The sequence below is a fragment of the Myiozetetes cayanensis genome, unplaced genomic scaffold (assembly GCF_022539395.1).
Source record: "Myiozetetes cayanensis isolate MyiCay16 unplaced genomic scaffold, myiCay2020 scf7, whole genome shotgun sequence".
NCBI lineage: Eukaryota > Metazoa > Chordata > Aves > Passeriformes > Tyrannidae > Myiozetetes > Myiozetetes cayanensis.
This window is the reverse complement of record NW_026087964.1, coordinates 319,045-337,831: the sequence shown is the minus strand read 5'-3', so window position 1 is coordinate 337,831 and position 18,787 is coordinate 319,045. Positions and strand designations below refer to the sequence as shown.

Sequence of the window (18,787 nt, the reverse complement as noted above, 5' to 3'; positions counted from 1 at the left end):
TGCAGGAGTAGCAGAGAGACAGAGAGGGCAAACCACAGCCATTAGCTGAATTCTTATTAACCAAATGAACCGCAGAGGAATGGATTATTTGTATTTTAAGTGTTAAACCCAAACTATTCCAGGAAAGCTTTTAGATACTAATGGTACAAATCTGTTTTGTTTTTTTTTTCACAAGTCAAAAGGACAGCAGAGAGAACAGATTGGGTAAATCCTGGAAAGCCTGTGTGTGGTAGATGACTCTCCCAGGAAAAGTAGATCTGAAGGCATAACATGCTATGTAAGAAGATGTTCATACCCTGGACTTAAATGTATACAAGGTAAAGAAAGAAAATCTAGTGGGAGAAGGGACAGAATAGACAAAACTAAGTAGGATCAGAAAGATGGGCTAACAGAAGTGTGAAGGAGGTTCCCAGGGTCAGGGAAGGACTCAGAGAGGAGTGGGATCTGCTGGTAGAGAAAACAAGGAAAACAAACAAGGTACACTAAGTTTGTGAAGTGTAGGGGGGAAACAACAAGGGAAAGACATTTTGTTGGCATTTATATTTTCTACTTTGCATTTCAAAACCACGACTGAACATGAGAGACAAGAAGGACCTCATGTGAAGACAGGACAAGGGTATGAGGAGACAGAAGTGAGAGGGGTTAACAAGGAATGTGAGACCGAAGATTCCAGAACTTCAAGGAAATTCTGAGTCACAAGGAAGACAAAGTGAGTATCTAATGATATGAAGGTAGCAAAGACAAGGAGGAGAAAGGAGGGAAAGGAGTATAGAGGAGAGCAACAGAGACTCCTTGGGAAACAGAGGTGGCTGCAGCTTTTTAATGCAGTTAAAAGAGAAAATTTAATTAATTACAGGGCAGAAACCAAAAGCCTAAAGAGATTCTAAAAAGAGTGGAAAAGTTTTAAGGAAGGCAAAATCCCAGCAGGGGTTTTATTCTTCAGTCAGGAAAGCCAAGACCTCCAGGCAGCGAGTGTTAAAGGTTTGGGATAACGCGGCACTGCGAGGACGGGGGTTTGGGAAGGAACTGTTGGTCCAACAATGTCTGACTGAAAGAAAATGGTACAACCAGGAAAGGTCTCCTAAAATGCAAACTGCCTGACCTGGGGTGATGTTTTCAGCCTCAAAAAATGCTGTGTATCCCAAAACGGAGACAGTTTTAAGTGCACGCACATGGCATTACAAGTCTCCGTGCAGAATGTGCCTCTCTCCATGTCATAGTGCTGTCATTGAAATCACAATGGACTTTAAATAGCAATAAAAATCATTCTAATAACAACCAGCCCCTCTCATGTGTGTATTTTGGAGTCTGCTCCCACCACCTGAGAGGTGCAGATTCCCTGCTTTTCTCCCAAGGTCACTGAAGAAGACAGGAGGGAAGAAGTAAGGAAGAAGGCCTTTCACAGGATTTATTTTAAAAACATCCTTTAAAAAGTTTTCAAAACTAGGTAACTAAAATCATCGAGGCACTAAAAATATTATTTTTAGTGTGCTCCATCACAGAGAAAAAAAATGCCAAGAAAGTTTTGTGTCTCAGATGTCCCTCCACACTTTCAAGCTCACAGATACTCACAGAGTGCATGGGTCATATTCTTTCTCTACAATGTGCATAAATCTGCATGAACAAAAAATTAAGCCTATCTCAACTCTACACTGTCTTCAAACACAGAAAACATTTAGAGCTACTTTCTGTCCCTTGATTGAAGTATACATTTCAAATTATGGTGTGAAGTCGTGTTGACTGTGCTTGAAAAGCAAAAAAAAAAAAAATTTAAAACACAACCACCAGCTGCTGGACTAAATCATGTTTTTAATGGATGTTTCAGCCATATGCCAGAAAACTTCCAGGAAAATTACATTAAAAGCAGGCAGTCACTAGCACATACCTACAAATAGACACTGGCAAAGTCATTTAACTGATAGAATAAATTTACATGAATACAATGTATTTCCTTGCCTTGCTTTCTGCAGCATCCCAGACTGTCTCTTAATAAATTTAATCAGACCTGAGCCCGACGGACCTGCAGTTCTTGATAGATTTTTGTGTCAATCAGAACCTGAATTTCTCCTCCCCAGGGAATTTTCTTCTTCTCTAACGATCAATAAAAGACCAGTTGCATTAAGACACCTACACTGTTGAGTGTAGTGTGTATTGTACCTTTTATTCCTATGAGTTCTTCTTTACTTTCCTCCACTTCACAGGCTTTGCAGTTTCAGGGTTCGTGGTCATAAAATCATGGAATGGTTTGGGTTGGAAGGGAACAGAACAGCAACAGCAGCGCAGGGCAGGAAACGAGGAGCACCCCAGAGCCAGCTGCGACTGCTGCAGACATTTTTTAGGTGGAGGATGTTAATTATCCCAGCTGGAACCCTGCCAGGAAATCAGCCAGCAGAACACAGCCCCAGTTCATTAATCCAGCTCTTTATGTCACCGAGCCAAACGTGTGGTTTCCCGTCCCACCAGGGCCGGTCCCGTTTCTGCGGCTCGTGGCTGTTGATGATGGGGTTTGGTGCCTCCTGCTCTCCGAGCTACAGGATCATGTTGAACACACCTCCAAAAAAAAAGCTGCTCCACTTTTCTGACAGGCTTTTTCCCCAGCCTGCAGTGTTGACACAAGATGAATGTCTGTACTGCTCTGTTTAAGGTCTTTTTTTTTTTTTCCTCTCTGTGTCTCGCATTTTCTAAAATATAGATTAAAAACCAAAGAGAATAAAAGCCTTGTTGCCAATTAAAAACTCAGAAATTCGGTCTAGTTAACAGACTGTGCAACAATTTAGGCTGATGACTCAGTAGGAGGCTCCTTGGGAGAGGCTGAGTCAGCAGCACAGACCCAAAGGGAGTGCTATAAATTCAGAGAGAACACGGGCACTGGTGTCAGCACTGAAGATGCTGAACTAGAATCTGGCATAACACAAAACAAGTAATGCAAGCAACAGGAAACTGAAGTAGTGTACGAGTGAAAATTAATGCCAGAACAGCCAGGCATCAGCACTGAAATTCTACGTGAAAAAAACCAAACAAAACCCCACCATCACAATAATAAAAACCCACCCCAAAAAATAAACCAACAACCCCCCCTAGAATATTGAAATATCATTGTACATAGAGTATACAGCAAGTACTCAACTTATTCTGATGTACTGGCAACTGAATATTTAAAACAACCCAAACCACAGAGGAAGAGGAAAACAGTAAACCCAAATATACACACAGTGGAGAGGAGGAAGAAACAGCCTCAGGACAGAACAAACTGGAATATTCACTAATTAGTGCTTCTGTACACAAAATTTTAACCCTGCCTGCTCAAATGATCACTTCAGTCCAATTTTCACAAGCTGAAAAAAACATAAATATGACTTTTGGGGGACTAACTCACTGAAAACCAGTATTTTATGCCCAAGTCCTTTAGACTCCTTTTGAAATCCCTGTTGGAGGTTTGTCAGTCTTGTTCTAAAATCCAGGGCTGATGTTACTGGCAGATGGTATCTTTATATTATGGGATTTACCATGGCATAAACCTGAAAGGTACTTAATTCTGCTGCAATAAAGATAATTAGAATCAAAGTGAACAAAAACTAAATGTTCTGTTATGGGCATGTATTGAAAACACCTTGTTCTCCTACCACACAGGTAAATTTGAAAGCATCTGATACTCATTTTCCCTTTTGAGGGAAAATTGTCAGAGGATATCCATGATTTCATGGATATTCATTTATCTTTTCACCCACACCCAGAAAATAATTTTTTTTTAATATTGCTATTAGCTTTCTATTTTCAGATTTCAGTATACACTTGAAACCAAAAAGTACTTCTGCACTGGAGCACTATTTGGTTGATAATTGTTAGGATGCCAAAATCCTAATTCTACATTTGCACCCACGGGCTTTAAACCACTGCTCAGATTCAGCCAAGCGAAAAAACGTGTCATTTTGCCACAGAGCAGACTAAAAACCAAGCTGAAAACGAAACAACAAGCTTTGGCACTGGACAGCCTGGCTGCTAAGTTATATTTGAGGTCACTGTGTGGTGACAGAACAGCTAGAAAAGAAAAAACCAGAACAAACGTATTGTTTTAGCAAAGTCAGAATGTTGTTTATACTTGCTCCTATTCATTAAGGTTTTAAAGGTACTTAATACTTACCATAAGGGTTTATATATCTATATTTATATATGGGACATAATTTTAATTATATTATCAAAGCATCTGACACCTTTGTTCCAAAAGAAATCTTGAAAAGCACCAAAGGAAGCTGCTCTCCCTCCAAGCCTTTTGTCCCACATACCTTGTTTTCGAACATCCTCCACAGCAGCGACCAGCTCCTCCTTGAGATCCTGGCTCTCCTTGGCAATTTGATCTCCTTTCTCCAAGAAGTTCTGAGTGGCCTGTTCCACCGAGGCAGCCAAAACATGGGCCTTCTTAGAGCGCCCTTTCTTTTTGCCAGACGGTCCCTTATTGCTCGTGTTCACGAGTGTTGTTACCTTTTGGGCAAGAAAAACAAAGTTTTGGTCAGTCTGAGCGATTGTCCGGCTCCAGGGAGGATCACCTGATCCACTAACACCACTGTTTTCCCTGGAAGGGTGTAGTGGTCACATGTATTGAGTAAATAAAATTTAAAGTACGAGATCCAGTAGCACGTCCCTCAAAAAAGGGTTTTCTCTTCAACCTCTCTTTAGTCTGCGCTGAGCAAATCACGGTCAAGCAGCAAAAAGAAAAATATAAGAAGCAGGTAGAGCTGGACAGTGGTGCTAAAGCATTGTTTTTGTCACTGTTTTTCATTTTTTAGAGATGAATAAGCTGCTAAAATGGACACAGAACACGCAGGGGGCAGAAACCACTCAGAAATCAACTGTCCCTTGAGATAAGCACCGCCAGGGACGTGGAAATGGTGACAAGAACATCGTGGCTGCTTTCCAGGCGTTGAGGTGTGAAGAGCTCCTGCTGCAAAGATTATGCAGGTTCAAGCTCTCTGGGTAAGTGTTGCTTTGCTGTATTCCTAATATTTTGGGGTAAGAACGCAGCAGACAGTGACATGATCCTGTCAGGATTTAAACAGAAGGAAAATCTGCTTCCTAAAGGAATTCCTCACTGAGCTGCAAGTAAACTGATTAGAAGCTCTAACCACAAAGCTTAACAGCACAGCACGGGGGGTACCACAGCTCTTTGCTGGAGCAAGAAGGAATCTTGCAGGACTCCAGCACTGAAAGGCTGCCCTCTGTAAAACAGCAGCACTGAACTGGATACCATTGGGTGCTAAATGCATGAAAAAACAGCAATGGATCCACAGTGCTCAGGGATACAATTCTCCCTACCCAGGACACAAAGCAGAAGTGATGTACTGGTGTGCTAAGCCACACATTCACTGTAAGAATGAGGAAGAGGAATCTTCTGGTACCAGTGACAAAAAAACCCATGGTATGCTAGCTATTTTCCCATTTTTAAAAAGCTAACGACCTACAGCTTCATAAAAATTGCACCAAAAAATGGGAAAAAAAAACCAAAACCCAAACCTAATATCTTATTAGCATAACTCAGTTTTCTGGCAGGGTTTTAAAGCCAACTGGTTTATTTTAAATATCTTACCCCACCTCTACTGGTACAAAGGACAGAATGTCTCTGTCAGCTTCTGTAACTAACTGATGCAGGCCTCACCCAAAACTCTGTACACTGATCAAATGTATCACTTGATAATTACCATAAGCTCATTTGGCAACCCTACAATGATCCAGGCTTTGTGATCACACTGGGGAGCCTTGCTCTCTTATTTTATTAAAGAAGCTTCACACACAGTCCTAGCACAGATCTCTGTTGGAAAAACAGAACTTCACTAATTAATAGTTCAGTCCCATCCTGAATTAAGGCTTCCTTACACAGCTCCAGCAGCACAAAAGGAAGGTGAGGATGCCTTTGCTAAAAGCAGAAAATTCTATTAGCATGGATTTCCCTATGGCAGAGGTCATGTGTGGGCAGGGATGCCTGAAGTGAAAGGGGACAGAGCTGAATCACACACTCATCAAATTAATCCCCAGTCAGCAGCTCCAGCTCAGAGAAGAACATTCCTGGCTCTGTGAATTGAACTGTCTTCCCTACAGATTTCTGAAATGGGTGGGCTAGAGGTTTAAGAGTTGTTATTCTCCCCCTGCCTTCTCTTCCCTAATCATGTGCTTGACTAGCATTAGGTAGTCAAGATTTTCCATAACCACATGAAAAAATATACATACATTGACAAGCTTTGAGGAAAATATCAATATGCCTTTTTTTTAATTACACTGCTAATCCTTGTGGTTTCTCACTGATCCCTCACAAAGCACAGATGCCTTGTTATCACCTTTTGAGTACAGATTGGGTGGTGAAAGCATTGAGAGCAGCCCTTTGGAGAAGGGCTTGGGGATACTGGTGGACGAAAAATTAGATATGTCCTGGCAACGTGAGTTTATAACCCAGAAATCCAGCTGTACCCTGGCAGGCACCAAAAGCCCAGCCAGCAGGTCAAGGGAGGTGATTCTGCTCCTCTCTTGTGAGAGCTGGAGCACTGAATCCAGCTCTGAGGTGAACAGCACAAGAAAGACATGGAGCTCCTGGAATGAGTCCACAGTCATTCTTCAAGGGCTGGAGCCAGGCTGGGAGAGCTGGGGGGGTTCCCCTGGAGAAGAGAAGGCTCCAGGGAGACCTGAGAGCCCCTGGCAGGGCCTAAAGGGGCTCCAGGAATGCTGGAGAGGGACTGGACAAGGGCCTGGAGTGATGGAACAAGGCGGAATGGCTTTAAACTAAAAGAGATTTATATTTAGATTAGATATAAGGAAATTGGGTTTTTTGATTATGAGGGTGGTGAGATCCCAGAACAGGTTGCCCAGAAAGCTGTGGATGCCCCACCATTGGACATATTCAACGTGAGGTTCTGAGCAACTTATCCAAGGGAAACCTGTCCCTGCACATGGCAGGGGGATTGGATCAGATGTTCTTTAAGGGTCTCTTCCAGCCCAAATCACTCTGTGATTCCACAATTTTTAAATATCAGTGGCAGCAGCCATGGGAGTTTCTCTAAGGGTGGGCAGCATTTATATGTTTATTTGTTTTTAACAAACCAAAGCAGGCAAATCAAACTCTGAAAACCATCCACACAAATATTTTGGTTTGGTCGTGACAGGTGAAATCAATGTAAAAGGTTTTCTCTGAAATATCATTAACTATTTGCCAAAAAAAAAAAAAAAATCACTATTCTGACATAGGCACGTTGTATTTTTGAGTCAATATTATTTGTTCTTCCCAGTGGCATTTCTTGAATGTGAAGAGCTACAAGTTATTCCTCTCTTCTCATGCACTGCTACATCAGCAGCTGCTGGAAACACTCAATGACCTGAGAAAAGACAGCCCTGACATTTTAGTGTTTGGGCCCTTCCACTTGGAGATAGAAGGCTGCCCTTCCACTTGAGTGCACTTCCTCATTGCCTCACTGCTGGTACTAATGGCATCCCCCTGAGCACTGTTTTCCAAAATCATCCTGTCTCCAAAGGAAGTTTGTTACATTTAATAAAAAAAAAAAAAAAAAGAAAAGAAAAATCACTACAACTGTCTGGAAAACAAGAACTTCATTTTCCCAACTGTCTTGTGGCTGGGTTTGCCTTTTTTGTCTCCTTTGGCCTCAGGATGAAGGAAAGACCTTTCAAAACACTTTGTGAGAGAAGGAGATCATGTTATGGGTTAAAGCACCAGCACCAGATTCAATTCCTTGCTCAAAATGAGGTAGAGAACAGACCTGAGCACCGTTATGTTCGTGACCTTCTTCATTTTGACCATCCAGAAGCAGAGCAAGCACCAGTGGAACCTGACACATTCCTGGCTCTGCACACCAGAGACTGACTGTGTGATGTGGCTCTCAGCAGTGGTTCATTGGCTGATCCTCAAACAACTCCAAGGTATTATTGAGCAGATTACAGGAGAAAATGCTTTCAACAATTACTTCTTCCTCCACATACAAAACAGAAAAGCAGCTAACTTGGGTTCTTTTCCATATTTGTGCTTATTCTCTTGTCCCACGTAAAAAAATGGTGGTTTTTTCCCTATTACACCCCTGAAAGTGTGAACACAGATGTTCTCCTGAGCATGGTTCAGTCCATAATATAACTTGTTTTTCTGATAATAACCGTTCTTCACTTTTCTCCATCAACTTGACTAATTTGCCACTGTCCTTACCCAGTAAATCATCACAGCTTACATAATTAACTCTTGTAATTATCTCCCTGTGATTAGCACCAGCTGTCTACCTAATTCATAAAACTGAAACCCTCTTTTTTCTTCTGTGTAGATATTTGAGTTCCTGTTGACAAATCTAACTTTCACCATCCACACCGAATTCCAGTGGTTTAACAGCGGCTTAACCCGGGTTTTTTGTGCTCCACCCAGTTCCCTCCAGTGTTTGCAAACACCTGCTGGTTAGCAGAACCCATAAATAAGCAGACTGTTCTCTCTAATGTATAAATTATTAGCTGGGATGTTAAAAAAAAAAAATGCCAGTTACACCCCTCCTTTTTGGCTGCAAAGTACTCAGATAACTCAGGCAACACTGATTAAAGGCAGGATATTTTAATCCAACGTAGCTGGAGGACAGTAAGCTGCTCCAGTTCACATTGCTGCTGCCAAACACTAATTCCTGAACAAATCTGCATATTTCTATCCTGTCATGGTGTACCTTTAGGATGCAATTTAGAGATAGCAACACTGTTACTGTTAATTTATATTTTCCTTATCAGCGCTCCCACCATGGGAAGAGGCCAACGTGAATGAATATTATATAAGGCACCTTTTAAGTTCTTCAGCAAGCATTAATTCTCTGTGGAACTTCTTACTACCTGTTCTGCTATCAAAAAGAAGAAGAAGAAAAAAAAAAAAAAAGCCTCCCCAAACCTAATTCCCTCCTACAAATCTCCCTGGAAAATTATCAAAAACTTCTACAACAGACAAACAAACCTGAAATACGTTTTCACAAAATATGTTGTTAATAATAAGGCGAAAAGAAAAGCGTGATTAAAAGAAAAATCATGGTTATGTCTCCCCTACAAATCTTCCTGAAAAATTATAAAAAAATGTATGCAATGGCCATAAAAACCTGCAATATGTTTTCATTGACTCTCCCACAACCGAAACAATAATCAGCACAGATCATGGTAACAAAATGTCTCCCCTAATACATTTTGCCTCTAATTTACAATGAACTAGGAGCAAAACTTTTAAAATTCTCCTTTTGTAACAAATTTCTGCTGTTAATCGGCACTAAAGGACTGTGATGCTGTTTAGGAGGCAAATATCAACTCCAGTTTCTTTTCTTCTAACTCCACCATACAAGGAGTTACCTGGTAGACAGGAAAAAAGAGATTATTTTAATGTTCCACTCATAAAAGACTGAAAATGTGTATTCCTCAGGTTTCCCAAGGATTCACTTGCTCCTGGACATTGTTTGAGGTTCCCCAGACCATCCACTTCTCAACTGGTAACACCACCAGGACCAAAACCATCTCATGGAACTGCCAATACAAGCAACAACATCCATCACAAGACCCCCACTCTGTCTCTGCCCGGTAGAATCACAAAACCTCCCTTTTAAGAACTAAATAAGCTAAAGACAGTCCACAAGCCACAGATTCCCAGTATTTCAGGGTTTTTAGGCTACACTGAGCAAGTCAGGCTGCACCATTTCAAAAATTCGTGTTTATGATTTGGGTTGAACAGGCATTTTCTGTCAACTATTTTCTTCATTATGGATAAGGGCAGTTGATGACTGTATTGAGATGGAAAGAGGAACAAGAATTCTTCCCACAGAAAGGCATAATCTTGGCAGGATGACCACCCTACATAGTTTAGGGGCCAGGCCATGAACTGGTGAGCACAGGGTTGTCTTTAAGGGTAGGAAATGTGAGTTTGAAGTTCCTCAGGCTCAGCAGAAAAGTGAACAAAGTCTTCTTCCCCCCATGGGTGAACACCTCAACATCTAGAATATTATACCAGAAGGTGGGGTGCCACAGCAGCGTGTTTGGGTTTGAAATGAGAAGAATGGGCCATTTTTTCACCCTGAAGGAGGACTCACACTAAGTCCAACCAAACCTGTGGTCTATTAATCACCACATGACATAAGTTCCCTGTTGCAGGCCCAGAGTTGAGCACGTAAATTCTAGAAAGGGATGGGATTTCAAAATACTTGCTCTCCCACGCCATGTTCTAAATCTCACTCCAAAGCACCTCCCTTCTCTTCTCCATGTGTTGAAAAGCAGAACTAATCCTATAACTTATCCTGTAACTTCTGTTTCTGAATTCCACTCGAGCTGGGTGCCTAAACAGACTCGGCATCTCCAAACCTTTGAGTCTTCCAAAGCTACTAAATCTGGGCTTTATATAGCATAGATTGAATTTTAATTGGAGTGACATTTGGAGATACCAACCCCTCCTGCCTGGATCCTGTCACCGTCTTCCTTCTGTTTCTCATCGTCCCAGGGAGGCAACATCACGTACCCATGTGAGAACTTAAAATGTTGACATGAAACCAGTAAAGGGAAGTTATTTGGCTCCAGATGTCATCTCTGTGCAACCCAGCACAGGTTAACAGGCTACAATTGAAAAAAGGTACCTTTAAACGGTAGAACATGAAGTATACCTTACCTCAGCTAAAAATAATCAGAAAGCTCAAGTCTACCTGATAATCACTAAACACACAAAAAGTGGAATGACCTCAAAGTGGCCAGAAATGTCAACTTCCAGTGCAGCATTCAATGATCTTGGCAACCACTGAGCAGTAATTGAGGATAAAGCTTTTTTTTTTTTTTTGCATTCAATAACTTTATTTAATGCCTCACAGTTAATAAGTTATTACTGGTGCAACCCCCCTGCTGACATCTGTTATTTTCCTTGTTAATTAAAACAGAAAATGTCACCGATGCCATAAGTGCTTTTCCCTGGTTTCCTCTTATTTTACCGATTTTTAATTTGGGGCAAAACTTTGCTACACTACTTTTGGATGTAGAAGAAAAGTCATTATCATCTGCAGTTTGCTGTGAGGATGTGAAGTCCCCAAGAAAAGCAGCTACCAGTCTGCATGAATGATAAGAAATAAGAAGTATAAAATAACACCTCATTAACTCTTAACTCCTTCCAATACAGAGCTAACAGTCAAGCTTACAAACACATCACATGCAAAACGTGAGATATGTAGAATCACTAGCTATGTATTATTACCACAAAATTAAGTGTTGTGGTACTTAAAAGAGCATAAAGAATAGAAGACTAGTGGTATTATATATTATGTGGGAGAAAATCAACCAGCAAGTTTTCTTTTCCATACTCAGAGTTATCAGCATTAATCGATCAGAAATGAAGCCACTTGGTCCTAAACATTGCTAAGTGGGTCCTCAAAATCTCCAAGAAAACCACAATGCAAGGAAAACACACAGATCTGTGGTTGAATTAGAACCAAATGCAAGTGTGTTTGTACTCATGTCAAAGCACCAAATCACTGGAGAGCTGTAAAACAAAAGAAAAAAAATCGAAAACCTACTTGGCACCAAACTGTCTCCCATTTGGTCCAAAGGCTTTATTCCTCCCAGTTCTTTAGTAGGATAGAGAATAAATTCAAAGGGTGTCTGACTGATTCAAAGAAGATACTGCATTTAACCACACGAGGGCACACCTCACTAGAGGAATCATAAAACGCTCCAGAAATCCCTGGATTCCTTGTACTTCGTGCTGTATTATCGAACCCGTGTTAAGACCTGTCACTGTAAACAGCACGGACTTTTTAAAGTGGAATTCTTCGTTGGTATTTAACGTGCCATTTTCTTGACACTTCAGCAGTATTTCGGATGTAGTTATCAAAGGGACTCAACCACAGAACAAGTACAACAAGTTGTTCTGGCTAAGGGGAAAAAAAAAAAAAAAGAGAAAAAAAGAAAAAGAGAGATGGCAATTGCTTTGTGAGGTTCTGCAGCTGTTTCTGACCAGTTCATGGGTTGTGGACTCTCCATTCCTGAAAGTGTTTAAGGCAAGGCTGGACAGGGCTTGGAGCAACCTGGGACAGTGGAAGGTGTCCCTGCCCATGGCAGGGGTGGGAACTGGGTGGTCTTTAAGGTCCTTCCCAACTCAAATCATCCCATGAGTCTGTGATTATGTTGAAGGAATAAAACACCTAAAAGTTCAATCTCCTGCCTTAATAGATGCTGCACCGAAAAAAAAAGCTTTATAATATCTCTCTCTTTAGGGATTTTTTTTTTCTCCAATGATTGATGAAGGCATTCTATGAGGGGAAAAAACAGAAAGCAATTTAAATAATCCTTAACTGGATACTAAAATAAGACAGCAGGCAATTCTAAAGGCAGGTAGCAATACATTTAAGCTTCTCAGAGGCAGAGTGATCTCCCCAGGCTTCCAGGAGCCAAAGAAGAGACTCCACGGAGCGCCCTCTGTGAGCTGTGGATGAAGACTCGCTCCCCCAGGGCAGTGTTACTGTTTGGGAACTCTCCTAAACAGCACTTAAAACAATCTCATACATCACTAGAAACCCAAGGAAAACGATTCCCAGGAGTTTCCCTTTCAGTTAAATGGATACCATTTCATTTTCTGGGAGTTCTATTTTGAATAGTATGAAGAGTAACGAAATTAACTTATTCTTCATGTCTTTTTTTTTTTTTTTTAAAGTAACAAACAACCGTGGAAAATAAAGAAATATTTAAAAGTACTACCAAGAAAATGGAGAAAATATTTTTTTTTCCAAGAGGACTGTACAAACTTCTTCAAGGTAAAATGTGCACAGGTTAAGAACAATATTATTACCCTGTTCTATCAGACCTTATCCAAACAAAAATTAATCTACATTAAGTCAAAACTCTGCAAAATACACAGAACTACAGAATGATTTGGGTTGGATGGGACCTTAAAGATCATCTAGTCCAACCTCCCTACCAAGGGCAGGGACACCTTCCACTAGCCCAGGTTGCTCCATGCCCCGTCCAACCTGGCCTTGGACACTTCCAGGGATCCAGGGGCAGCCACAGCTTCTCTGGGCAACCTGTGCCAGGGCCTCCCCACCCTCACAGGGAAGAATTTCTTCCTGATATCTACTCTAAATCTGCCCTCCCTCACCTTAAACTGTATCATCTGAGACAGACTAGATGAAACCAGACTATTGCTTTTATTTTCTTTCCCCACCCTTGACCAACCGATTCAGGAATCTGGTTTGGAGAAAGAATGACTTGGATTGCGGAATCTGAACAGAGAAACACCGCTGATCACGAATTTTCAGATGCATTTCACTTTCAGTCACCCATTTCGTGCACTGGCTTTTGTGGAGTTTTGCTGGGTTTCTGTCAGCCCATTTCCTCACCTGCTGAGATGCTCCTCGTGCCAGCCCGTGAGTTTTTGAGCATATCCACCTTCCTCCCAGATTGGTCTGAATATTTATTGAAGGGGCATTTCAGCCCATGGCCCAAAGCAATGGCAAGACATTAAACAACATCAGCTTGGCCCCAAGCCCCGTAGAATTCTCTTGGCAATTGATGGACATCAATCTTCCAGCACTTCTAAAGAACTCCAGAAGTCCAGCCGGTTTTTGACCTACTGAGTAGCCCACATACCCCCTGCACACTGTAGAGAGGTTTAGGAGGCAAAGCCTATATTTCATCTGCAGCCAAGACCTTGACAAAGCACTCAGTTCTCTCTATTGTGTGCCTTTTGCACAGCAATACAGCAGAGAAATATTTCTTTAAAAAAAAAAAGAAAGAAAGAAAAAAAACCAGAAGAAAAATACATTTGTGTTACTACAAACAATTTGTGTGAGAGACTTGATGGAGTCTGTGGAAAGGTTACTTCATTTCTTTTGAGGTTTTGTTTTTGGTTTTTTGTTTTTTGTTTTTTAATACCAACTGACTGAGCTTTCAACTTACTAGTATTCAGCTAAAAATGAGATTCAGAGCTGTCTTTTGATGGTCATACATATGGTGTACCTGCAACCACAGAACAATCAATCTTCATCCATTTGGGCATTTGGGCTGGGGATCACACGTTACTTTTCAGTAGAGCACATCCCATGCATTAAAAGGGTGAGGTGCTGTGCTGGCACTCAAACACAGACTGGTTTGGGCTGGAAGACCAAAGAGCTGAAGCTGGAAGATTTAAAAGACCATTTCTTTCCAACCATCTGCCATGGGCAGAGACACCTTCCACTATCCCAGGTTGCTCCAAGCCCCGTCCAGTCTGGCCTTGGACACTTCCAGGGATGGGGCAGCCACAGCTTCTCTGGGCAACCTGTGCCAGGGCCTCCCTACCCTCACAGGGAAGAATTTCTTCCTGGTATCTCACCTAAATTTTTCCTATTTCAATTTGTACCCATTACTCCTTGTCCTGTCACTACAGTTCCTGATGAAGAGTCCCTTTACAGCTTCCCTGGGGGCCCCTTCACACCCTGGAAGGTTGGTTTGAGGTCTCCACACAACCTTCTCTTCCCCAGGCTGAACAGCCCCAGTTTTCTCAGCCTGTCTCCCTAAGGGAGGTGCTCCAGCCCTCTTCCCAACCTCCTGTCCTCCTCTGGTCTTGCTCCAACAGTTCCATCTCCTCCTTATGCTGGGGACCCCACAGTTGGGTGCAATGCTCCAGGTGGGGTCTCACAAGAGCAGAGAAGAGCTCTGCTGATCACGCTCCTTTTGATTCCTTTAATTTCATTTGGAATTTCCTCCCTGGGGTCCTGCCCTGGCAATCAGCTGCCAATTCAAAAAGCTCGTTCAGAGACAGAAATTCCAGGCATGGCAAAAGGGAACACTTCCAGAAACCGCCTTTGGTCAAACCAGAAGCAAGTACTGGCTTTGTCCCAGGATCTGCCAGGAACAGAAGCCATCCCTGTCCTCCTCCTGCTGTTCTAGATTTTTTATTTTTTCAGAAGAACAGAGAGCAGCACCACCGTCCCACACAGACCTAACAGCTACTGCTGTCCCACACATTCCACAGGCAGATCTGGCTGAGCAGACATCAACATTTTTTCTCATTGTCTGTTGCAACAAAACCATGAGTAATACACCAAATTATCCCTCTGCATATGGCAGCGACACCTCCCCGATCACCCCAGCAATAGGCATTTGTCTGCCTACCTGATAACTGAATTTGGGGCTGTGTTTTTCTCCCCCCCCCCCCGTGATAAAGATCAGATTGTTTTCCCCTCCTGCTGCAGATTAAACAGCCCTTCCCAACCCACTGTCTCCTCCCATTACCACCGTCAGCATCGATTTTCCGAATAGTAACGCAATAACTCTGGATTAAACTTAACCCTGCGGTGAAGGAAGGAACAAAGTCACAAATTGGAGGGGAAACAACCTCAACCGGCAGTGACAGGCAAGGAAAGTCTGAGAAACGGAAAAGAAAAGAATCTGATGTATATTTCCCAGCACTAAGTGGCAACTGGCAGAGCAGAACAGCAGGTGCCAAGGAGAAGCTGGTCTGTCTGAAACACAAAGTGACGTGAAATTGGTTTTCAACTCCTTCTGGCACGAGCAAAGACACACCAAATAAGCTTTTTTATTAAAACCTGAATGCAGTAATTAACATTAAATATATGGACTTCGGGCTGCATTTGTGAGAATAAGCTACTTAACAAGGATGACATCCTTAATGGTATATAATTCCATATTACGTTTTTAGACAATTATCTCAGTAGGCTATTACTGCTAAAAATTAAAAAAAAAATAAATAAATTTAGATCTTTTCAATCAGCTTCTTAACAAGCACCTCTAAACTGTGTTCTTTAATTATTAAAAGAAAAGCCTTTTAAAATGCCAAAATTCTCCCATTTAACTGTAACAGAAGAGAACACAAAGCTCTGGAACATAACTTTCCCCTGCCACTAAGTACTGCTCAAGCAAAGAATGGTCATTCTTCACAAATGCTATTTAGACAAGCTGAAAACCACCCAACAGAGGCTTTGAGGACTCAGTTTAATTTCTTTGCCTTCAGGGCAGTGCACAGAGTCAGGAGAAATTTGTACAGGAGAAAAACAAAAAGGAAAGAATCGACTCACACAAGTCCAAAAATTTGTAAATAAATACAGCTGAAGGCACAATACGAAAAGTTTGAGGCACAGGGAATGTGCAACAGCTTGTAAAAATACCATCCACAGTATAACCAAGGAGACTCGAGAGACTGGGAACAGAAATATTACGATTAGCATCATCTACAAGTGAAAATGTTTGTGAAGTGCCACAGTCGAAGCAGAGAAAAGGATTAAAAGAACGAGTATTTGGTGAAACTAAACGTAGAAATCCCTCCACTCTGCCACTTGAAAGCTTGCACATCAGGGCAAGCAGTCCTACTTCTGTTTCAAGGGGTGTATTTATCCTTGGGCTGGGTATTGTTTGTGTACTTTTATCTTAGATGTAATTAATCTCTTTCATTAACCGTGCTAATTGATTAACGTTTCATTTCAATAAGACTGCACCTCCTGCTCTGTTTCTAGATAAGGTTTCCTTTTTGCTATTTGCTGTAAACTATATGAACACCACTATCAAATACAAAAAAAACCTGATTTTACTTCTTTTTTTTTTTTCATTAAGCACGTGGTTCTGAGTTGCTACATTCCCTCATAAATGTAAAGGGAATTACATTTCTATAGTGCAATAGATTAACTTATGTGCACTCTGGAGAGAGCTAACAAAAGGCCACTTTGCTGTTAAATCACTACAGAAGATAATTCTACATCACTGAACACAACTTCCACTAAGATTTATCTGTGAAGGCAGATTCTATAATTTGTTATTTATGGGGATTACCCACAGGGATGACAGAATGGTGAGCTCAGCCTGTAATTGGAAGCAACAGTTTCTTTACTGCTAACGTGGGAAGCTTTGGAGGTGTGACCAGGATAACAGAGATATAAAAGGCTACTTATTTTTGATTGTTATAAAACTGTACTTGAGCCCAGATCTGTTCTGGAAAGATTCGCTTCCAGAGGTGTTGATGAATCTCCTCTTCCACAAGGAACAGCTCTGATCTGCAGCCTCAACAAGGATCTTTTTAGGCAACAGCACTGGCCCATCATGAACAAGAGTCGATGACTTGCAGCTGCTGATGCTGCTACATCGGCAACCAGAACCTCACTGGATTTTCCCTGGGCTCAAATAAATTGTCCTATTCACAGGTTGACTCAGTTAAACTCTTGTAAGGACCACTATGGCCAACTACTGTGAATTTAAAATTAAGCATATTTTCCTTACAGTTTTGCCTGACTACAAATCACAGAATGGTTTGGGTTGGAAAGGATCTTAAAGATCACCCAGTTCGAACCCCCTGCCATGGGCAGGGACACCTTTCACCAGAGCAGGCTCCTCAGGTGACTTAATTTACACAACAATGTACTGTTAGTCAGCACAAGTAAGAGCCCTTATGCAAAGATTGTTTGCATCATTTCAGTGTTTAGCTACTCCTTATCAAGAATTACGATCTCGCACTTTTTCCATTCAATATGTAAATCTTGGTCCTCCTCCAGGCAACTTTCTTTGGTACTCTTGACATTTAAAATCAAATACGATAGAAGGAGCAAATGAACTTTCTTACATTTAGTGCAGGACAACACATTCAGACTCTGTTTCTATCTATTGAAACACTACATTTGAAAATTCAATCAGGATTGTACTGCAAGCTGCTTTTGCTCTTGCCTTCCAATTTTTTTATTTCCTCTTCCTACTTTTAGCCTCGGGTTCTCTCATTAAATAAAAAACCAGTCAAACCTTTTCTGTAAACACAAGTTTTGATGACAGAGCACTATTAAAAGGTGTTTCCCAAGTAGTAGCAATAAGCATTGAAAAGTAAAGGTCAACCTCACAAATTACAGTTATTTAGTGGTATTTATTATGTAAACCCTTTAGTATTTCAAATGCCGATTTTTAAGCTCAAAGGCCTTTGTGAAGTAAACTGGTTTTCCATTAAATTTTAGGCCAAGTAATTGTGATCTACTGCGTTGACAAACTGACAGAAAGGTGGGAAGAGGTTTTAGAAGAAGAGATGGGAGCATAATATAGAAAAAGCCCAGGCCTAACAAAGGTCGTTTTGGGGGTCTGAGGTTTTGTTTGTTTGTTTTTAGGACTGAACTGGAAGCAAAAGATAAGGAACACATCCTGTGGGATGCTCTTTTTATAGGGTTGACCAGTTCTGCATTATACAGTGCCAGTGATTTGTGTTCCTTTGAAAACTAAATGCTGCTTCGATGCAATTAGGTCATTAGACTGTATGTGACATCATTTCATTTGAATATTAGTTTCACCTTATCTTTGATTCCCAAGAAAGAGGAGAGAGGCTGCTCAGTGCATACGTTTCAGCCAAATAAAATTATCAGCACTCTGAAATTTCACGAATTACGAGATTGCTGCAATCTCCACGCACTACCATGAAAACCAAGAACCTGCATTTCGATACCTGCTTCAAGTGGTTGCACTCCCTTATAATGGGAACATAACAATATTCAAAATATAACAATAAAATAGTAATTTAAATAATTTTCCTAAATAGTAATTTAAATAATTTTGCTAATTTTTTTTTTTTTCAGCTGGTTGGTCAGACTGTTTCTAAAGCAGAAACAATCCCAGAAACCAAAACTACATTAATTTATGCTGATTTACTGAAAATGAATCCATAACTTCAAGAGACACTTGGAAGAAAGACAATCTCATTGTTCTTATCCCAGCAGAGTCCCACAGGTCTGCAACAGAGGGACAGTGCCCAGAAATGTATCAACAGAGTTACTGAAGTTATTAATTTGTGAGGAAGTTGCTG

General features: G+C 41.2%; 1 protein-coding gene across 4 annotated transcripts in view; it reads right to left on the bottom strand.

Moving 5' to 3' along the window:
- The window catches only part of CTNNA2 (catenin alpha 2), a 485,320-nt gene that overhangs the window by 386,905 nt on the left and 79,628 nt on the right, over positions 1–18,787 (bottom strand). For all 4 annotated transcript variants that reach the window (XM_050338724.1, XM_050338725.1, XM_050338727.1 and 1 more), the window contains exon 3: positions 4,284–4,479. In XM_050338724.1, coding sequence (XP_050194681.1) covers positions 4,284–4,479 — 196 coding nt within the window. The remainder of the gene's footprint in view (positions 1–4,283; positions 4,480–18,787) is intronic.